This window comes from Nylanderia fulva, unplaced genomic scaffold (genome assembly GCF_048542155.1).
Source record: "Nylanderia fulva isolate GAGA-0341 unplaced genomic scaffold, ASM4854215v1 Scaffold31, whole genome shotgun sequence".
In the NCBI taxonomy this organism is placed as follows: domain Eukaryota; kingdom Metazoa; phylum Arthropoda; class Insecta; order Hymenoptera; family Formicidae; genus Nylanderia; species Nylanderia fulva.
Window position 1 is genome coordinate 1,606,473 of NW_028190379.1, and position 24,616 is coordinate 1,631,088.

Below are 24,616 nucleotides of genomic sequence, written 5' to 3' on the forward strand. Positions count from 1 at the left end.
ACTTGATCAATATTTCCAGTTTATATTTCAGTTTATATCCAGTTTATATTAAGCAAGTTGCACTCATTATATATACTTTCGTTTCAACTTTGTGTTTCCTGTCAATATCGTTGCGCGAATTAATTCCTGTTAAATAGTTTAATTAACACGACTTTAAATATTCTCTGTAATCATAAGCCTGAGAATATGGATAAAAGAAAACTTGTTGGATCAGCATTATCATATTATTGATCACAATACATTTAAACAGATTTAAATTACGATAATGTAAGAATGAAAGCAATAGAAAAAAAAACAAAAACCTAAGAAAGCTAATTAAGTACACATTACGCAGTCTTAATTGCTTCAGCTTTCATGTGTGAAAAACATAATTTATAAATCGGACACATCAATAGTAATTAATCAATTTTTGCGTAGTTGACTAATGACAGCTCATCTCGCGCTTTTCTCTTGTATAAGGATACACCGTGGAAATGAGAACTGGAAGTGAAAACAACATTTTATTACAAGGGTCACCGGAGGTGATCGCAATCTTCCCAAAGATTGTCAAGTAAACCGTGATAATTCCGGGAGATCCATCCACCCACGTGCAAATAATGACGAACACGCTAAGAGGCCTCGTACGCGAAGCATGACAGTATACAAGAGCGTTAGTGCTTCACTTGAAAGATCTTTCTTTTAATCGGCAATCGACTCTCTCTTCTTGGCAATGAACTTGCTTGAGCAGTGCTAGTATGTCCGCGACCACGACACCGGCTAGTCCGACACTCGCTTGCCTCCTCGGCTGCTCTCGCGCATATCTCGACACCGATTTTCTCGACCACGATGCTCTTCAGATGTGGGATTTTCATCGGGCTCGGTTCCGTGGTCGCGACCATCATCTACTTGACACCTGTGCCAGGTAAGCCGTAGAAGATATCTCTGTCATAACAGTGAAAATCAAATAGATGATAGCAGAAGTTGAAACATTAATTTCGAGATTGATGGAGCATGGAGCGAAAATGTATCTCGCGCATTGATCGCGAACATCATTTTCTGCGGAATTTGTTTCATATTTTAGTCTTAAGTCAGTTCGCCGCTTTATAATTGATATTAAAATTGACTTTTAACGTAGATGGATTAAGAAAATTTGACAGGTGAGAGCTTCAAAAACTGTTGATATGTATATAATAAAGAAGAATATATATGTAGCATTAATTATGAAATATTTAACTGTGTTTTATTTATACTTATTTTGCTTAAAGTTTTGTCAAGATCGTCAAGATGAACTTATGATTTATATTTGATTATATACGTATATATGTAAAGATTTTGTTTCTTCTTTATATTTATTACTTATTTTACTTGTTTGCTTGCAACTTTTCTTTATAGAAGTGAATACTTTAATTTCACCAAATTCTATGCAAATTTATTTTGATAAATTTAAACAGGAATATTTGCGCACCAAAGTTTTATTTGACACATTGTCATATAAAGAGTGCTATGTAATTCTACACTGAAAAAGAAAAATTATTAAATTAATAAATGTTTATTTCAATACTGCCTAATCAATCATGTATTTAAAACAAATAAATATTCATTTATTTTGAAAAGGATTTTCTTATATCAAATAAATTCTTATAAAAATATATATATATTTTTTTCACATCAAATCAATATTATTAGTTTCAAATGAATGATTTATTAGGTAGTATTGAAATAAATATTTATTCGAATTTAATAAATTTTATTCAATGTATTATCAAATAATTAAATAGAAGATTCTTCGAGCATATAATTAATAATCGATTTTTTTACATTAGTAAATTCTCTATTTATACGATAATTTTTCAAAGTTCTATATCTACATTGCACAGTCAAAGTATTATATTTACATGTATAATTATTAATTTTATCTAAATAAATTATTTTATTTTATCTGAAGGTAAATATATCAAAATAAAGCACAAAAATCTAATAATAAATTAGAGAAAATTTTTAAAAACTTTCTCCTCTTACTCACGTCGAGATATATGATTAAAGATTAAAAATGATAGATGAACAATTAATACTCTAATGAATTATTAAAGGCTCTGCCAAAATAATAATAATCATAAATAGACTTAAATTTAAAATCATCATCTATAATATTCGCCAAGATACAAAAAATAAATCGATAAAATATCTATAATTCGTATTGATTTTAAAATTAATTAATAATATTTCTTAGGTAATAGTGCAGCATATCTTTATCAGAATTATTTATATGATCTAGCTCTTTCAAAGTATTAAAAATTGTAATATTTGTTAACAAAAATATTTGCAAAAGTTTTCTATAAAAAATTGTTTTTTCCAACAAAATAGTCATATTAAATATATAGTATTTGATAGCGAATATTCACGTGTGAAGATGGGATAGATTGCATGACCTCTGCGTACGAGAGGTCATGCAATGACCTCAAATTAATATTTACAGTTATGTACAGTATGTCTCTTTTAATAAGGATTAATCTTATTCAAGAGATGCTAACTGTAATTACTATTTGTCAAATATCTATATAATAAGCATTGTTTCATTTGAAACTCATTATGCTAAATTAACTGCTAGCTGTCAAGCTTTCAGGCATCATTATTAATGTTGGTATTAACCGATGGAAACAAATTAAGGAGAAGAGAAAAAGCCTCTTTCGAATCTTTCATGTATATAATATAAAAAAAATAGTTATATTTTTTTATTTTGATTATGATAAAAATAAAAATGACGGAGATAATATACGCAGTTCGATCAATTCAATCAATTATATCTCTCTATTATAATATATGCAATAATTCCTCTTTTTTTAATAAATTTGCAAGAATTAAAGAAATAATTATTTTATGCAATGATCATTTTGTTTATAAATAATCATTTATATCATCTTTAATTTGTGTCAAAAGAATTTCGGTATTATGCATTTTCGTTAAATAAAATAAAATATAAGATTGAACAAAATTGTACATATATTATTTACAAATTTTATATATTTTATATACTTTACGTTTACCAATTGTATGGAGAAATCATGCATTTTGATACAACTATAATTTTTATCATGTAATTGGTACATACGGTATTCTATTAAAACTTTACTTGTGTATAACCATGACGCTCTCTATGCTCTTTAGCATGTTTAAACGTAAATAATTTCTTAACATCTTTTCTATCATCATCTTTTCTAACATTAAGTACATTGCATACATGCATATCTGCACATATATTATGAGGCTAATTGTATTGTACAACAGTATAATTTTGAGTTTTGATTACTAATTCTATCATCTTCGCACATAACAGATGTTTTTTTACGCTATATTTTCAAATATATTCCTAGTTTCTGCATCGCGTAAGAATTTTTACATGACTCTACTTTCATAAAATTAATACATATGTGTTATGTGTGTTACATCTTTTCAATTAGCATTCTTACATCAAGAGTTATGTTTATTATATGTATGTATATATTCTGTTACATATATGGAAACAATTTTGGGTTAAGTAAGAATAATAGAGAGAGAAATTCTTATTACTTTTAAATTCACAACGTAAAAGTATTGTATATTAGAAATATTATAAATTATAATTATGACAAAAATTCTGTTTATGATTGACTGGCAATCTTATTGAATAATGTAATGAGTCTACATAAACTACACATACTTTCTCTTTGATTTAATCATAAAAAGGAAGAGGCAAGTCACATGTACTGTAACGTAAAGATTGTCAAAATATATCAGAATAAAAATTGAAAGTTCAACGTGAAAGTGTATGGTCTCGCAATATACACAATTTCGCTTTTTGACGGTGCCGTTGTTTCCCGTTTAAAAAAGGTGATCGAATTTCTTATTAACATTTGAACGTAACCTGCCGTAAATGTCCTTTGTCATGGCTAACTCTAAATGACTTTCTCTTCTTTCAAAAGAACATCTGCCACCTCAGGCAAAGAGATTTATTTATTTTTACTTGATTGGCCGTCACTTTTTTAATGGCAAATTTCAGCCATTATAGTAGAATTTTTATCTACTGCGGTTTGTAGGAACTTATGAATTATTAAATATATTTCAATTATAATTGCTAACATTATTCTTTATAAATATTTTCTTCAAAATCGTACTTTACGTGCAAAAATTTAAACTTTCTGAAAAAATATAAATTTGTTGATAATTTTATTTGTGCAAAAAAAAATAATATCTTTATGATAATTATGAATTAAAATAAATTAAAAATATCAATTTTTTTTCAAACAAATGCAAATCAATATTTAATTTTTGCAATTTAAATTATAATTACAATCGATCTTTTTCTTCTCATATCAATATCTTATATAAACATATGTTAAATCATATATGCTAATTACTTCAATACATGATTTTGCATTACCAATAATATTTGAACATGATTACGAGTATATCGTATGAGTCATCATAATATATGTAATATGTATGTACAGAATTATGTATTTACGAATATTTGACGACTAATTTAAGTAAATCGCAGCGATTATAAATGCAATTTTATTTCCACGCACGGATCAATTTTCGCATAAGTCGAATATTTCCTATAAAAATGATATTAGTAATTCACATGTAATATGAATCTAAATTTCGCGGATTTTGAAGAATAATCGTGAGAGAGATGCGTTCCGCCGAAGTAAACAAGTGAAAGCGTCAATGATTATACGGTAAATGTGTTTTATCAATATATGTAGAGAGTAAAAAGTTCGTCCCAACTATCGAGTGAAACAAATTCCAGGATATCAGTGTGAACATTTTCTGATACATGACGCAAAACTATATAAAGCGCGTAACGTTATTTGATACAAATATAGAAATACAAAAAAAGATAAAAAATAATGTTAGAAGTAAAATATAAAAAAAACATTAATTTATAAAGAAGCTGATAATGAAGACTTATAATGAAAACAGCTATGTTTTTACACTTCTAATTTACATCAGTGAAATCACAGATACTTTACTAACAATCAGATGATACAGAGGATCTCCTTCCATTATTAACATTATCAAGTTAAATCGAGAGCATTTCTCTTTTTAATTTTGTGTATGCCTATTTATTAATCTCCTTTCTAATACTTGTTCTAAGCTAAACAGAATTGTCTTGATTACTTGATAACCTATGGAAATTGTTAGTGTCGATAACCATTAAATACAGGATGGGAAATGATATCGAGACAAAATGCTTTTAAGTACGAGAGATTTCCCCTCGAGTGCTACTTACAGTTATTATCGATAGAGAAAAATGCTTTCTCAGAAGAAAATAACACAATACCACTTGCATGAGTAACACATTATACTAACAATAAGAGAGATACGTCTTTCACTTTCGAAGATTGATATTTGCCATTATATCCATCGTATCTTTTAATAGATTCATAATTAAGTGATTTCCTCTTTGTGAATCACAATTGATAATTTGAATATTTCGAAGTCGGTTTCCAATCATATAATTGCATTATCAATAATCACATTAGTTTTGCTCTGATGCACAATTTTCTAATTATTGCAGAAGCTGATAAACAGAACAAAGTGCGAAGTTCAGTGCATAAAATATGTTTGAAATTATTAATTACGACAGCGAGTGACAACGCGGTTATTTGCAAAGTTAGGAAGTCGTTACTTATTTAACGCATTGTGATATAATGGCAATCGTACTGAATATGGATTAGATAACATAAATGTCATTACGAATAAATACATATGCAATTTTCGAATGTATCGCAGTGTTAGATAATGCGTGGCACGTAAGCGAAATGTACATTTTGGGTTTTGATTTTGGATTAAATCGTCACAATTATATTGTGATAATATTAATTATTATAGTGGCGAAGATTTATTTACATCACTTGCAGGGAAGAAAAAGTTCTATGATATACACACGCTATTCTTTTATTTATTTACTGTCCATCTACTGCTTATAGAATATTAAAGGAAAAGCTCGGACCGACAGCAATTTTCTCCACTATTGTATAGCAAGTTGCTCTCATAGAAATGCAAAGTCATTCGTTTCACGAGTGCACTTGTTTTATTTAATTTCACTAAGCTTGAATCAGATATCCTCCAAATCGAGTTTGCGAACCTATGTATTTAATTGAATCCTTTATCTTCTATTGTAGCGAATCTAATCATTTATTTGTCGCTATAGGCGCACAAAGACTTAGAAAGTAAATTAAACAGCCCAAATGATCTATACTAAATTAAATTTAATTTTGTGATTAACTCTCATGGTTTTCAGCTGCGAAAGGAAATTTATACTATTCATTATGGATCTAAAAATGATGGAAAAGGAAGACATTAATATAGCTACCTGCTTCACATATGCACATATATGCGCAAGAAATAAATAGCTTCGTTTCTATCTATAAATAACTTTTGCCTAAGCGATGCGAATATTGTGACAGGATAACGTTAAAATAATTACACTACTTGAGATCGTACCAGTTTCTACGAGCGCACCATCTAGATGCGTATACGTTAAAAATCTGATTATATCCTACTCTTTAGAAAGTTCCAATCGAACATATGCACCAATGTTGCAATCCGAATGAAAATGACCGATAAACATGCGCCAAGCCGTATATTCACGACAAGCAAAACGTTACTTGCTTTCCATAGAGAAGTGACCGCACAAGCACGATGATTATCGTTTCTATCCGCCCATGTGAGTAAGAGCTGATCCGGTAGGCATCAGCGAAAGCGAAATCTCCATACTGGCTGGCTGGACCGAGTAGAAGGAGAAAGGTCGGAAGATGAAAGTATTCGAGCCGACTTTTCAGAGAGATGCGAAACGGGTCCCCGGTTCGCGATGCTATAGGTAGGGGTCTTCAAAACGGGCCCTCAGGCGGAACTTTCACTCGCTGGTTATGCCGTTTCTGACACATATTTTAGATTCGATTCGCGAAACTCGAGGCGTCGCTGCGACCGCGGGGTTGTGTAGAGAAGGAAAGACAGAAAAAAAGGAGGGAAGAGAACAACTACCGCGCGTTCGCATGTAGATGATCTTTGTACTTTGGGGACCGCGGAACGCCGAGAGAGGGAAGGCGACGTCATAGTTTGGTAGCGACTGGATAGCGACGAAATTGAACTTTTTCGTCAGTTGTCCATTGGGTGCGCGAGGATATACCTACGTCGCGGTCGTTAGTTCATCCACGTTCTACAGCCGACGACTGTCAGTGGTGCGGTGATTTATGAGATCCGGTCCGTCGTTTTGTCTCGATCGCAATCGGTCACGCTTGCATTTAGATCGTCATGCCTCGGTCATCCATTAGCGACACCTTCATATTCGATTTTTCCTCAGATCTTTATGATAAATGGACTTCTGGATGTCGAGCGCTCTTCGATACTTTCCATTCGAAGCGTATTTCGATCATTGGGTTAAACTACCATGTCGGGTAGTTGCATACGAAGCCAATCGGGAGTCGATACGCATAGTTACGTACAAATGAGGAAGCCGATTAATCATTTTTGCGGATAGGGAAAAAGTCTTATGGACAGAAGCAACAAATGGCAATAAATACAAATCGTCTGTAAACAGACAATATCATTAGCTTCTATTTGTACTCGCAAAAAATGTCGATGAATGAATCAGCAGTTAATAAAATATTTATAAACATGGCAAAATAATTTTTTTAAATTTATTAATAAAAAATCGACTTCTTATGTTTGCAAAGAATTTTGTTACATTTAAGTTATCGCTTCAATGATTTCAGATCAAATCTAAGTAATTCATTTACCTTCGTAACATAATAATAATAATTTGTCGCCACAATGTAAACAGGCGATTTAATGAGATGACAAAAAATCTGACGACTATCAAACTTATTTACCACTTCTGTATAATAAAATCGTCTTCAACGCAATCTGAATAAAACCTCAGACTGGTTCAGAGCTCAAGGATAGAAAATTATACGGCCAAACGTAATGAAGGCTATGTCGTAATTCGCAGACGGCCTTAAATGTTTGTGCAGCGAAACGCTCGTAAATAAATTTATTATGGTTTTTTTTTCTTTTCTTGCGACTCAACTCGTTTCTTTCTTTCTTTCATGTTAATCAAGACAATCCGGTTCTCTCTTCTCGCCTTGGATATGTTTCGCGAACAAACTAGCTAGCCTTAGTCTCGATCTTCGACAATGAGGAAGGAACGTCGAAGAGTGGCGAAAGAGAGCGGGAGAGAAACGCCGTTCTAGCAACGAATTTCGGGCTGAATATTCTCATCAGTCGTCGACGGGGAGCGCGACTGTGTCCGCAGTTTTGTTGTATCGGCTTTATGTAAATGTTCGCAGTGGTGCAGTGACCTAAAGATATATCTATATTGTCTTTTCGCACACGTTTCTTCATTGAGTTTTTTTTATTGAGAGAATATCCTCTCTTCTCGTTATCTATATCCTCATTTATCTATAATTATTATTTATATCTGTCGTGCTATAAACGTCAAATGTAGTAATTAACGTTAAATGTAGTGATTAACTCTCTTGGATTTGATGCAAATCATTAATTGGTGCAAAAAAACTTGGATGTATAATTTAATATATATGTGAAGATTATTCGTGTAAAAATAAATAAGACGGGATATAGCATAATTGCAACACGCGTTTTGATAGTTGATCTAAAATAAAACTTCTTATTTCAGCTTGAAAAATCTCCAAGACTTTATAAGTTAACGATATTTAAAAAATTGCACGCATTGCAATACTGAATCGAATTGCATAGAGTTGAGTTCATCGATTAATTTGTATTAGAATTATTTCTGTAAAAAATTTTGAGACATATCCTACAATTTAAAAAAGTTCATTCTATCTGTTTGTATTATATAATCCATTTCGAAGCTACAAAAAGAATCTCTGTGGTGAAATTGTATGGTAGAATATGAACAGTAATTTTACTTTCAATTTCAGTAAAAAAAAAAAAGATGCGTGATTCCGTTGATATATATCACGCATGTAACATGTAACTGAATTAAATTTGTGTTATAATGTGAAAATTATATAAATTTCTACGTAATATTATAATGAAATTTCTATGTGATAATGATCTCATAATAGAGAACGGAAATGACAATATTAGGCAAATGTGCTTAATTTCATATTCTCTATTTCATTGATTTTTACTTCTCATGAACACCTCATGATTTTTATTCAGAATATAATATATAATTTTTTTAAAATATATAAATTTTTCAAATTGGTACTTATTATAAACTATATGAGCTGATTACATAACTTTTAATAAAAATTAACATTAGTCATAATCACACAAACATATTTAAAATATTTTGACAGTTAATGAGTGACAGATAGCCTCATTATTTACTATGATTAATCATTACGCATGATTAAACTTCAAATTTAATTTTCATAATTCATTCATAATGTCTCGCGAAAATTGATTTATGAACGCCTTTGTGAAGATTAAAACTGGAAAAGATGTACCTCAAAAGGATAACCAAACAACAATTTAACTTTCGATTTTGTTTATAGAGTTCAAACATCTTCCTTTTTTACCTTCACGGTCAGCTTTCTCCGCGCAACTCTTTCATTTTATTATCCTCGAAGCATTACTTAGCTCGAAGCTTGAAAGCAGCAAAGAGTCATGAGTTGAACTTAAAAAAATTTTTCTCTCATTTATTGGTAGAAATCTATCATATATCTCTCTTGTCAATCGATCGCTGAATAGACATACATCTCGTGCTACTTAATAATTTGCGCGATTTAATTGGCATACTTTTGTTTTATTAAGAAGCTTAATTGTTCATCTGTAAATATTTCACTCAAAATCTGTCAATTTTTAAAGCTCACGGGGAATAAATGTCGTCACCGCCTGTTATTGTCGTATAACAACGTTGGTAGGCGATGTATTCTCCAAAATCCACTTATCGTCACGTGGCCACTCCGGCCACGTATATTTTACGATGTCTCGTGGTCGTAACAATGGTCGTAGCTGCGGCAACATTTTTACATATTAACAATTACAGGCCTAGTAAGTTGGAACAATTATTTTGTCAAAATTATAATGCGAACAGCGTATGTTGTCTTACCGCGCATAAGTCATGTAAATTTAATGCAGCTTTTAATTATTCCTCATGACAATACATTTTAGACAATAAATTCGCGAGAGAAAATTTGAGACGTTAATTTTTTTAAGAATTTTTATGCATAAATAAATTTTGTTTTTTTTCTCAAATATTTTCAGTATTATATAAAATTAGAGGAAATATTATAAATGAAATCTTGCCTCTTCTTGAATTTTTCTCATGTACATCGTCTAAAGATAAAACCCACTCTATTTGAATATACGTTTTAAAATAAATATATAAATTAATAACGTAAAATGTATTTGACTGGAAAAAACTTCACCAGACATTGAATACCAGACATTGAATTTATCCGATTAAACGAAGTCAACTTAAGATTTTATAATGAAGATAGATATGAAACGTTATAATCCGTGTAATAATGCGCGAAATGCATTTTCGCTTCCATCTAATCCGCCGCAATTTTGACGTATGCGCCATAATATAAATGCGTGCGCATCATTAGCTTTTCTTTGCTAAATAGTACTTTCTATGTGGTTTGTAACTTTCATCTTTACCGCTTATCCACTAACATTTTTTTCTTGTTTGATAGACTAAAAGGAAAATTGCTTTCGAGGCGATAAAATATTTTTTCCTTCTTCACTACTCTTTCTGTTCTTTTTCAGAACAAACATTCCTTTCCTGCGATAGGCCGTGTCATCACTTGGAATGGCCTATGATCTGCCGGGTGAAACTCACATTAGAAGTCTTCCAATCACTTAGCAAGTAAGTCCATTCAATTACGTTTTTCGCCGGTGTTGCATCTATATTTTATAAAAATTTCATCCATCCATTCATTTGCGCGCACAACGAATAAAAAAACTTCATTATAAATACACGCGTCAAAACAGGTCACATCGCATGACTCCTCTCGTCTGTATGCAGACTCTCTAATCAGCTGATTATCATAATCGATGTTTCGATGTTTCGATAAAAATCGATAAATTATTTAATTATTAGATTTTAATAATAAATATTTTTTGTATTTATTTAATATGTATTTCCGATCTATTTATTTTAACAATTTTTTAAATATCTTTATTTAAAGAAATTAAATATTATAAGAGTGTGTTTCACATAACTATAATATCGGGTCATTTTAACCTGTTTCGTGAAATGTAGCACATATTATGAAAATAGAGAAAGTAAAGCTTGAGAGCAAACCAGATACGAAGGTTAAACGTTACAAGAATGTAGATTACGAAGTGAATGTTGTGCAATGTCCGACTTTTATTTTATAAAATACCTATTTATTCGTAAATAGGTGTAATTAAATATCCGCTAACGATCAAGGTTATAAAAAGGTTATATTAATTTAATTATTACGAATAAAAATTATATATTAATTTTATTAAATTATATTATATATTAATTGTATTAAATATTATTATTATAAATTAATTTAATTTGATCAAATATTATTATTAATAATATATCTATATTTATATTATATTATTATTAATATTAATATTACAAATTAAACTGATATATCATCTATATTGTTTTTACGAGCATCTGCAATGAAATATTAATTTTGAATTTTCAATAATACTACTCGCGTCCGAGAGAAGAACGACGAATTCTAAAAAGGGAAAGTTACCTCATGTAATAAAGAAATGCATACGCGATATCGTAACCGTCTCACGCAAAGGAAATTGCATTTCTCGTTACGCGCATTTCGCGAAATAAGCATTACAAATACACTTCGTGTCTTTATTTTCCTTTTCATGTAAGTAATAAAAAAAAAAAAAAAATACACATAAGAGATCGCGTAACCGCGCGAAGGAAGTTACGTGCGCGGCGTGAAATGATTATTACTGCATTATAAACAGTTCGTTTTTGCAATTGCAACACGTCGTGCGCACCGTACTGCCGCATTACGTTTAACTATTACCGAGCACAACGCTCGGTTTCGGGCTCGTCGATGCAATAACGGTTGTGCAATCTTTAATCGTAATGCGGAAAACCCGGGACAATCACGCGACCGCACACTTGTCGAAATGCAAAAACGAGAATCGCGATATAATAGATAAATCGAGATCGGAGGAGACCGGATCGGTATTATGTTTTTTTATTCAATCGAAATAATAACTCGCGCAAAACGCTGCGAACTTGTTATTAAATAATAACTACACGCTATTTGTACTCTTGTACTCTGCTTACGCTTATTATTCTCAAAAAAAATCGAACGATCCTGTTATATATTACCATAGATATCGATCTATATGAAATATGTAGATAAACAAATTGCATGCTACGTTTAAATTAAAATTCGTACAAAACATTGCTAATTTGCTATTAAATAATACACGCTATTTGTTCTCTTTTACTCTGCTCTCTTTTTATATAGCACAAAATATTATGAATGTTTTAAAAAAATATTTCTAAATATTTTTATAAAATATTGCATAAAAACATTTTCAAATTATTTCAGGAATATTTTACAATGATTTACAAATTTTGTGTGACAACATTTTTTTAGAATATTTTAAAAAAACTTAAAAATATTTAAAAAAATGTTTTTCTTTATCACTCAGATAATATTTTCTTAAATATTTGATACATATTCTTGAAATATCAGTTTAAATCTATATTCAACCATATTTTTTAAACATGAAAAGCGGACATAGAAACTTTTTAAAAATATTTTTAAGAATTATTGTATCTTTTAAGAAATATTTTTAAAAGATTATAAAACTATTTTGTGCTGTATAGGTTACGTTTATTATTCTCAAAAAAATCAAACGATCCTGTTATATATTATATAGATATCGATCTATATGAAATATGTAGATAAAAAAATTGCATGCTACGTTTAAATTAAAACTCGTATAAAACATTACTAATTTGCTATTGAATAATACATACTATTTGCTCTTTTTTATTCTGCTTATGCATGATTCTCAAAAAAAATCGATCGAGGCTGTTATATAGATATCGATCTGCATGAAATATACAGATGAAAAAATTGCATGCAAAAGTGCTATGCGGAAAACTGCGGTATCGTGGAAAAAAATTAATTACCGTAGCTAAATTTTAGGTCTCTCTATGTCATACCTGAAATTTAGGTAATTATTTTGATTTCCGTGATTATTTCATACATAAAACCTGCATTATTATAACACCTTCGGTGATAGTTGTATAACAATTCGATCCGCTTTGTAGACTTGCATTATAGTGCTGGGGAAGACGGAATCGCGATTTTACGCAAGTTCCTTACAGATCATGCGGCGATTGTCCATTGAATCAGACCGCCTGCTTGGCCAAGCATTGCGTTTCTGCGGATGGACAGAGACGAGGCATCCTTACGGCCAATCGTGAAATGCCAGGACCCAGTATTCAGGTATGACCTCGATACACATCATCGATCAATAGTTGGAGTGTTACACTTACCGCTTGAAACTCGAAATTCACCTCAAGCATATTTCGATATCGCTTTTCAACACTCCTTTTTTAATTAGAGTTTACTTTATATAATGTTACATTAACGATTCATAAAATTTAATAATATTAACAATATTAAATTAATATATTATATTATTTAATAATATATGTTTAGTACGCGGATTATTTGAAGTTAATATAAAGCTGCATATTTTTTAGAATTGCATTATTAAAAATTGTTTAAATACCTTTTATTATTTTGTGATCTAAGATGCGAAATAAAAAAAAAATGAATTTAGTTTAATAACTTAACATCGAATATTCTGAATTTTATATATAAAAATTATATTTCTAAATTATATTAGTTAAAAATGTATAATTAATTTTATTATCCGAATAATATAATCCTCTCTTGCTTTATTAATATTGCTATAATTTTACTGAAAAATTACATTATATATGTGCGAATGTTTGTATAAATGTACGATTTGATCCACGTGGCTTTGCCGATAGAAATATACCTTCATTTGCAATCAGTGACCTTCAATTGAAACGAAAATTGAACTCTATCTTGTGTTAAAATTAACTCACATGCTGATTGAAACACGTATATATACAGTTTGGATAATTAATTGCGTTGCTTGAATATAGGGAAATAATCTCGCGCACGTGTCTCGTTTAACTAAGTGAACACTTTGAAGTGAAGAGAGTTTCGTTGAGCCTCTAATTGATCTTTCCCGCAAATACGTAACGAAGCTTTAGAAATGTTGATTAAAGCTAAATTCTACATTTCATATAAAATTAAATATTATATGTGTAAATTTCTCATTAGTCTTTTTTATATCAAAATCCAATTTTTTTAAATCCTCTTTATTTCTTTTATAATAAAAAATTAATAAAATAAAGTTGGCAAAATTAGAAAATAAAATCGAAGAAGAAAATTATCGAATATTCTTGTCACTGACATTTGAAAGCTAGCTACTTTATCTTAATATGCAGAATGTACGCGATTCCAACGTGAAGATCTTTGAACATTTATGATGAGTAATGGGCGATTAATTAGCGACTTCCAGACAGGTTTACGCTTTTACAGGTTTGTGAAAACGATATATTAGTAGTGGACGTCATTAATCGTCTTCCGGGTAAAGCAGTAGCGGTGCATTGGCGTGGACAAACGCAAATGGAAATGCCTTACATGGATGGTGCACCGTTGATCACGCAGTGTCCGATACCGAGTTACACCACTTTCCAATACAAATTTCGTGCTTCCATACCCGGCACACATCTCTGGCATGCACACGCAGGTTGATAGCTGTCAATTATTTCGTATATCAGGGTGTCCAGCAGACTTAATGAAAAAAATTCCCTGACCTTTTTCAGATTTTCCAAGACCAAAAATCAATTTTTTCCCCGACTTTTTAGTATTATTTTTTCTAAATATATAATTTGTATATATCTAATATAATAAATCAATTAAATGTTAAATCATGAAATTCTGGAAATACTTTTGTCAACGATGAAAAGATTCGAAAGTTAAAACAAAAATTTAAATCAATTATACAATCTGCATTATGTACGATAATCGAAACAAACACGTCACTATAAACTATTTAAATAATCACTTTTTTTATTTATATTATATCAAATTTTTTAGTTTTGTCTCTATCAAACACACTGAAATAAAATAACACGACGATGAAAATATAAATTAACGAACACACTGTAGATGAATCGATTTTTAACACAGAAAATTAGCGTGCCGAGAATCAAGGAAAAGCTTATATTTATTTAATTAAAAATTTCAAATTATTGAGACAAATGTGGAATAATGTGAAAAAACTCAGATACCTAAATAGTAAAATTTCCTGACTTTTTACTGACAATTTCATTTTATAAAATTCCCTGACAATGTCCGGTTTTTTAGATTTCCCTGACTGCTAGACACTCTATACATGGTATATTTTAAAAATATTCAGAAATAAGTTAGGCTTATTTTACAGGATATCCCATAGGAAATTTCTGAAACTAATTAGCTGTCATTTTTTAATGCGTGCAGTTATTGAGAAAAAAATTGTATTGAGAAAAGAGGAAAGTCTACAGTTTTTAATGGATATTTAAATAAAATATTTGTATACCAGTTTATTTTATTGAAAAAAGTAATGAAAAAAGTAGCAGTATTCACATATGTAAATTAATGATAAATATTTTCAAAGTGCGCATCATTTAAATTTGTACACAATTCTGTTTTTCAATGAAAACTCGTAAAAATTTTTTCTAACATGTCATTTTTAATGTTATTGACGATGCTTTTAATAGCTGCTATTAAATCTGGCATTGTTGAAAATATCAATCATTATGTGATTATTAGTTCCTTTTCATTACTTTTTATCAACAAAATAAACTAGTATTCAAACATTTTATTTATATCCATTAAAACTGCAGTTTCCAACACAATTTTTGTTTTCTCAATAACTGCATGCATTAAAAAATGACAGCTGATTAGTTTCAACAACTTCCACCCTATATAAATTAAGTTTAATCACACATAATATGGATTTAATGATTCAATATTGTTAGGTATCGATAAATCATTTTTGCACACCCTTTTTTTTTATTGCCTGAATAAAATAATGAATGCTTTTCCACGATACAAATAAAACAGTAGGTTCGCATTTGTTTCTACATATACTTTAATCGTGGAAAAGCAATTATTATTCTACTCAACCAATAAAAAGGAGTACGTAAAAATGATAAAACAAGACGGCGTTTAGAATCCTCTTAATATAATTTAATAATTACATTATCGAACTGATGAATTAATCGATTTGTTAAAAAAAACAAAAAAAACAAAAAAAAAACTCAGGCGCTGACGTCACCAATGGCATTTTCGGATCATTGATCGTGAAGCAGGCTGACCTTCGGGAGCCCCATCGCGCCCTTTACGACATCGACGACCCTAATCACGTAATTCTGGTGACCCACTGGCAGCATTCGCCGGAAGTATCGTTTAATCAGGGTCACACGAAACCGGCGATTCTTCTGATCAATGGGAGAGGTCGTCAGCCTAGCGGACCCACGGTTCCCCTAGACACGTTCACGGTCATCCCGGGACGACGTCACAGATTCCGCGCCGCCAATGCCGGAGGCGCCGGTGCATGTCCGGTGACGCTTTCCATCGACGGTCACACGCTTCTCTTGATTGCGCTTGACGGACATCCCATCGAGGCGCGACAAGTTACCTCGATCACATTAGCAAAAGGTGCGAGTGCTGTTAATACCTTCCCGGAAATGTCTGCGCGGTAATTCATGTATATTAGGCTGTGGGAAAAATCATGACGAATTTTTTCTCCTTTTTATGTTTCTCCAAGGTTTTTCACTTGTTCAGAGTGTGCCAAAATTAATAGTAATTTTAATGGCAGATTGCTGGGATCATTTGGAGACGATTTTTCCTTGGCTAAAATGTCGAGGGAGGCCCTCATTTGTTCCTAATTTTTGCCATCGTGTATCTTCGTAGTTAAACCTTAAATTAAAATTCTATTAAAGTAAACTCTACATGAAATTAAAAAAACAAAATGTGATTTTGTTAATATTCTTTTTCACATGGTTTAGTTTGCGAAAACCTCCTTAGATATTCAATCGCTTGTAACTCGAAAATTATTGATGTCTCGACATTTTTGTGGAGGAAAAATCGTCTCTAAATTATCCCACAAATCTGCCATTAACAGATTTACTATTAATTCTGGGACACCTTGTATATGACTTTTCCGACAACCTAATAGATGGCTTTAACAGCAGAATGGCTTCTGGTATTATTGGGAAAATCAAGCAGATTTATACGTTAAAATATTCTAAATTTGTTTGGAATTTTTTCACGCGTATTTTGTACACTTGGGAACGACTTGGGAAAAGTAAAAGCATACTCGCCAGAGATTGTAATATTGTTATATCTTTCAAGCAATTTATTTTATGACGCTTATTTTCTCCTTCATTATTCCCACTTTCGAATACACCGGATCTCCAGTAGCAAGTGTCTCGCAACTTTTACCGAGATTCGCGAGAGAAGATTATGATTAAAAATTCCGGACGTAAAATCGATACGGTGTATGCATATACAATTGAACTTCATTCGTGCGAAACAGACGACTTTATTGCGATTTCTTGCAATTTCCATCCAAAGAGCGACAAGCAAATTCTTCGATTTTCGTTTAAAGGTGAAAGGGCGGATTTTGTTCTCAAAGCGAGCAAACGCGTCGCTTCCTATTGGATGAACGTGCACACGGCGAAGGAATGCGGAACGAGCGCGATAAATGGCGCGGCCGTGATCAACTACAAAGGCAGCGGTTCGGAAATTCCGGCGACAACGGCGGAAACGATCGATCGGCAGGATATCGACGAGATAGGGACGAACCGGTTGGCCATGACGACAAATCCTGCGGAGAAGTGTGGCGGGCAGGAAAGCCTCTGCGTCATGGATATCCAGAATATGCGCAAAATGCCACGAGCCCTGGCTATGCCTCGCATGGACGTGACGATGTATCTGCCGATTAATTACAAGATGCAAGCAACGGAACTGATAGGTGGGTGAGCGTACACACGCTGTACAAAAAATATGTAAAATTACATAAATAATAAATGTGAAAAATTACATGATAAAAAGATAAACATTTCTATTTTTTATCGTGTAATTTTACATATTTTTGTGTAATATATTACATATTTTTTTACAGTGCAGGGTGTCCCGGATTTTTTATACCACTCGTGAACAGTGTTTGCTGTTATCTAAATAAAATTATACAGATGATTATCTAGATGAAACTTTGGCGTCATTTTATCTTTATATAGATAAAAATATGTACAATATCATCTATATCTGCATCTTAGATGAAGAAAAGTATTATCTTTACTAAATTATCTAGAATAATTTTCAAATCATTTTTATTTAGAATCATAACACATAAAAATACTTTAATAGTAGTACTTAAGCAGTAAGCCATGAAAATTTATTAATAAAAATATGAATACATATATTTTTATATCCTTTTTATAATTTACATTTTTTAATAACTGTTTACATAAGCAGTCTTAAAAATTATTATCTAGAAAATTATCTAAATGAACCGCCATATAATTTTATCTTTTATCTATAATAGATATATTTAAAACAAAATCATCTTCATCTTATCTCAGATAAATTTACATATTTTTATCTAGCTAATTTTTAAATTATCTGAGCACAACACTGCTCGTAAATGGAAGATTCTTGAGGCGAGTTAGAGACGATTTTTCCTCAGCGAAAATGTCCAGGCACTAATAATTTTCGAGTTATAAACTATTGAAAATAAGAGCTTTTTTGTAAACTAAGCCTTGTAAAAATAAATTATTAACAAAACTACATTTTTTAGTTAATTTCAAGTAAAGTTTACTTCAATAGAATTTTAATTTAAGGCTTAGTTACCAAGATACATGATTTTAAAAATTGGGATTTTAAAAATTTAAAAAAAGGATAACCTTCCTCGACATTTTCGCTGAGGAAAAATCGTCTCCAAATAGCGTTAGGAGTCTCTCATAAACGGAAATAAAAATAAAAAAATGACGCGAGAAAATGGGGAAGTGAAAGTACAATTAAATCGTAATCGCGCGCGATGCAACCGTAATTAATTTCGAAGCAGGCGTAATCGCCTGCTGAAAAATTATATCGCGTTCGCGCGAGTTTCACCGCGCGAACGCGATATTACATATTAATACAATGTATTTGGGTCGGGAAGGCACTTTCATCGCTATTATTTTCCTCATAAATCTTTTCGTACGTCTCCTGAGCTGTTAACGTTTTGATGGATTAGCAGTAAATCTCTCGATCTCTGAATACTTAAGAAGACGAAGGAGGAGTAATAATAAATTTATTAAAATAGCTGAGAACAAAACTGAATTTCAAAAATGTGACAAATATTTTTTATTAAAATCTTTCACTAAAATTTTATTGGGATTATAAAAACATTTTATATAGAAAATAAAAAGATCGCGATATATATTGTTGAATACTCGCGAAATTTTCATTGTGGAAGATCAGTTCTCTGAATACTTAGGAAGACGTAAGACGAGTGACAATAAATTTATTAAAATACCTGTGAGCAAAACTAAATTTCAAAAATGTGAATATAAATATTTTTTATTAAAATCTTTAAATAAAATTTTATTGAGATTATAAAAACATTTTATATAGAGAATAAAAGGATCACGATTTATATTGTTGAACTCTCACAAAAATTTCATTATGGAGGATCGGTTCTAAATTCGCCTAAAAATATTGGACCGCTACTAAAGTACCGATAGCGGCCTCAATTTCCCCTAATTATGTAAAAAGAAAAAAAACACCATCCGGTGAAAAAAGCCGAGGAAGCGCGACGCGCAATTAAAATCGTATTAAGAGAGTAATTAATTTCGAATCAAGGGGAGGATCGCGCGACGCTCGATCAAACTCGATTATCCAATTTCGCGGGAATTATTTTCTTTCTTTCCTGTCCTCTCTTAGGTAACAGCGGAACGGAAACGCGAGTGTTGAACGTGGACAACGCCACTTTCACGTATCCGTCGTCGCCGCTGCTGAGCCAGGGTGGCGATGTGTCGCCGGACATGATGTGCACCAACCACGATGACGCCAACGATGACGCTCGCAATGATAACAACGACACGTTGCTGCGACCTCGATGCCGTCCGGTCGTCGGCGGCGGCCCGGGTGACATGTGCGAGTGCGTACACGTGCGTCGCGTTCCGCTCGGAGCGACCGTCGAGATAATTCTCCTGGACCAGGGTAATCAGCCTCTTTTTCGAACGTCATCAAAACGCACATGCAACTCGCGCAATCGGGGTGTCCAGCAGACTCAATGAACAAAATTCACTGACCTTTTTAGATTTTCCAAGGCCAGAAATTCATTTCTTCCCTGATTTTTTAGTATTATTTTTTCCAAAAATCTTTATAATAAATCAATTAAATGTTAAATCATGAAATCCTTGAGATATTCTTGTCAGTAGGTTCGGAAGTTAAAACAAAAATCTGCATTATGTACACAGAGAGAATTTTCTCTTAGAATTTATCCTGAAAATTATGGTAATTATGGGCAATATATGGTATTGGAAGAATTTTATAAAAATTTTTCTGATTAATATTTACCACAATAAAATAGTAATATCTACCATCAAATATAAAATATGTTCGATCAATTTTGTACTATGTACATATTAATATTTTTATTGTGATAAATATTAATCAGAAGAAATTCTTATAAAATTTTTTTAATACCACATTGTCCATGATTACCATGATTTTCAGGAAATTCTAAGAGAAAATTCTTTTCGTGTATGATAAGCGAAACAAACATGTCATTAAACTATTTAAATAATTATCTTTTTTTTATTTTTATTATATATCAATTTTTTTAGTTTTGTCTCTATCAAACACATTGAAATAAAATAACACGATGAAAATATAAATTAACAAACACGCTGTAGATGAATCGATTTTTAACAACACAGAAAATTAGCGTGTTGAAAGTCAAGGAAAAGTTTATATTTATTTAATAGAAAACTTCAAATTATTGAGGCAAATGTAGAATAATGTGAAAAAACCTAGATACTTAAATAGTAAAATTTCCTGACTTTTCACTGACAATTCTAGACACCCTGGCAATATAACGCGAGCGTCTCGTATCCCGTTTATTTCGCGCAGATTCTTTACGTTCTCCTTTTTTTTCGCCTTCCACCTTCGAGTAAAATAATCTAGCTGATTTGAATCTGAAAAATATTCGAATCGCGAATAAAAATATTTTATACGCTTTGCGCCATTATTTCATTTTTTTTACGCGGCAATATATCTTTTTGCCAATATTATATTTTCTTCCCTATATATGATTGATAAAATAACATACTAAATTTAATTGTGCAAATTTAAAAATGCTATTAAAAAAATAATACTATATGTATGTGGGTGCGTTTAATTTAAATGATTTTTCAACGATCAATTTTCCAAAGATCGTTTTATTAATTAATTTTTTAAATTAATTAAAATTAAATTCCAGAGTAAAAAAATATAATTAATATGTTGAGCTTTCAATATATTTGTTAGGGATAAGATATTAATACTAAAGGAGAATACGTTAACCGCAGAATATGGTCCTTTGTGCAAGACGCTCACAAAGACTCTTATTATTACATAACTATTAATCAATGACATATATACTTGGGATAATCTTAGAATAAGCGGGATAGCACAAATGGAGATAAGAGGGAACGTTAGCACACAATGGAATGTAAGCTCGACCGAGGTATTTCGATGTCCTTGGTCCATATTTCGTATTTACTGCGAAAGTCGGCAATTATTGATCTCGCTTCATCTTCATAAATCATTCCCAACAAAAATGTATTATATTACTTTTTACCAACAATATTTGAAACGGTCTACCAATATATGTGTTATTTGCGTCAGTCGAAGAAAAAATCCTGCAACTTCAATAACAACACGGCAAACGATCGATCTCTCTTATAGAACTTCACAAGCATAACAACAATCTCTGACAATGAGTTATATTTCTTATCGTATTATATTTCTATTCTTTTCGATTTATTATTTAATATTATTCAATGACGATTTCCGAGTCTATCAGCCCTATTTTTGTCATGTCAGGAATTTTTTTTATATCCAATAATTTAATTATTAATTAATATTAGTTAATATTAATATTAATATTAGTTTATATTATATTAATATTAATTAATATTGGAAATGTGTTGTTTAAATTTTATATAAGAAATTCTATTTATTCGGAGGAGTTAATGCATCATTGTTTTGCTACAGGCGGTCTAGACGATCTGGTTTATCACTTACACGGCTACAGTTTTTACGTGGTGAGCGCAAGACAATTCGGGCGAAGTATGTCGCTGCAGGAAGTGAAGAAACTCGATGAGAGGAAGCAACTGTTTATGAGAAATCTCGATTGCGCGCCTGTTAAGGACACTATCGTCGTACCTAAATTCGGTGCTGTGGCGTTGCGATTTAAAGCCGACAATCCGGGTAAAATTCCCAGCAAATCTTTATTTCATTAAACTTACAAACTACTTTAAATTTTAACCGGATGAATCGTTAAGTTTACAAAAATATCGAAACGTTTCAAAATATTCTTAGTAATTGAAAATAAAAAATTCCTCGCTAATTGAATTAAAATTTAATTAAACTTATTATTATTTATTTAATTAAAATTTTATATCGGCATTTTTTAATTATAACGAATGACATTATCCTATATATAATCTTGTTGAGAAAAATCGATTCAGAATTTGTCGAACATTTTAATGTCGATGATTAATCTGGTAGAAACGCAAAGAAAGCGCTTATGTAACAGCGTCGCTTGCGCATTAAATCAATGAAATTACTGATCCCGCACTTTCACATAATTCTGCAGGTTATTGGATGTTGCGTGATGAACATGCGGCTGATTGGACTCGCGGTTTGGACGTTGTTCTGCAAGTCGGAGAACCAAGCGACATGATATCCGCTCCACAGGACTTTCCTAAGTGCGGATCCTTCATCGGACCCGACTATTTCCTTATGTAGACTGTTATAATCGCTTAAGCTTAAAATGTATATAATTGTATATAACGAGATAGCGTTCCACCTACGTGGACTAAAATTTACAATTTTTTAATTAATAAAATATCGAATTATACATCGACCTATACATATAAAAATTGTACTCGTCAATTTCGAATAATAACCTTTCACCGTATTTTCTTCTAAGTTCTCGCATTGTAGAGACTTTTCAGCGGAAACTTGATTAAATGCCATGCACACACACACACAATTTCTAAAACTTTCCTATTTTGAACTTTAACTAACTCGATCTAACTTTGTGATAAATAAATTGTTCCAAGAATCTCTGTTATTAAAGTGTAATATATAACTTTATAAATTTCAAGTTTTAATAACTGAGAGTTTCGAGTTACTCGGGTTATCATAATTATAAAAGAAACATGTTTTCAGAACATCAAACTAAAATTCTAGCACGCGATTTTCAGCCTTACATGATATACAGAGTGTCCCAACCTTACTGTACCATACATTTATGGGAGACTCCTAAAGTTATTTGGAGACGATTTTTCCTGAGCGAAACATGTTGAGGAAGGTCATTTTTTAATGTTCTCAATTTTTAAAATTATATGTATCTTTATAATTAAGCCTTAAATTAAAATTTTATTAAAGTAAACGTTACCTAAAATTAATTAAAAAATTTGTTAATAATTTATTTTAATAATTTATTTTATTTTTGTTAAAAATGTATTAAAATAAGATTAATTTGGTTAATAATTCATTTTTACAAGGCTTAGTTTACAAAAAAGCTTTTATTTTCAATCGTTTATAATTCGAAAATTATTGGTGCCTGGTCATTTTCGCTGAGAAAAAATCGTCTCCAAATCGCCTCAAGAATCTTCCATTAACGTGTGGTACAGTAAGTCTAGGACACTCTGTATACTACAGTATCAAGGTGTCCAGCATCAATAAAAAAAATTTCCTGACCTTTTCAAATTTTCCAAGACCAGAAATTAATATTTTTCCCCTGACTTTTTAGTATTATTTTTTCCAAATATATAATTTGCATACATCTATATGATAAATCAATTAAATGTTAAATCATGAAATTTTTAAATCAATTATACAATCTGCATTATGTATGATAATCGAAACAAACATGTCATTATAAAAACTATTTAAATAATCATCTTTTTTATTTATATTATATCAAATTTTTTAGTTTTATCTCTATTAAACACATTGAAATGAAATAACACGACAATGAGAATATAAAGTAACAAACACACTCCAGATGAATCGATTTTTAACACAGAAAATTAGCATGCTGGGAGTCAAGAAAAAATTCATATTTATTTAATAAAAAATGTCAAATTATTGAAACAAATATAGAATAATCTGCAAAAATTCAGATAAATAGTGAAATTTCCTGACTTTTTCCTGACAATTCCAGATTTATAAAATTCCTGACAATTCCCGATTTTCCAGATTTCCTTGACCGCTAGATCTTTTTTATTTATATTATATCAAATTTTTTAGTTTTGTCTTTATCAAAC

General features: G+C 31.0%; 1 protein-coding gene and 1 long non-coding RNA gene across 9 annotated transcripts in view; both read left to right on the forward strand.

Annotated features, from left to right (window-relative positions):
- Window positions 1-901, forward strand: part of LOC146722481 (uncharacterized) — a 37,771-nt gene extending 36,870 nt beyond the window's left edge. The window contains exon 2 of the long non-coding RNA XR_014925157.1: window positions 460-901. This is a non-coding gene — a long non-coding RNA (uncharacterized LOC146722481). The remainder of the gene's footprint in view (window positions 1-459) is intronic.
- Window positions 748-23,715, forward strand: LOC114933923 (multicopper oxidase 3). 8 transcript variants are annotated; one of them, XM_029306511.2, is made up of 10 exons: window positions 7,115-8,314; window positions 9,820-10,005; window positions 10,726-10,825; window positions 13,322-13,442; window positions 14,577-14,787; window positions 16,347-16,742; window positions 17,695-18,060; window positions 20,013-20,291; window positions 22,332-22,547; window positions 22,936-23,714. In XM_029306511.2, the coding sequence occupies exons 2-10, from the start codon at window positions 9,879-9,881 to the stop codon at window positions 23,085-23,087; spliced, it is 1,968 nt and encodes a 655-aa protein (XP_029162344.1). In that variant the 5' UTR covers window positions 7,115-8,314; window positions 9,820-9,878; the 3' UTR covers window positions 23,088-23,714. The 8 variants fall into 8 exon arrangements, with proteins under 8 accessions (XP_029162350.1, XP_029162344.1, XP_029162346.1 ...); XM_029306513.2 differs by having other exon boundaries at window positions 7,115-8,304; XM_029306512.2 differs by having other exon boundaries at window positions 7,115-8,298.
- Window positions 23,716-24,616: the final 901 nt, after the last annotated feature.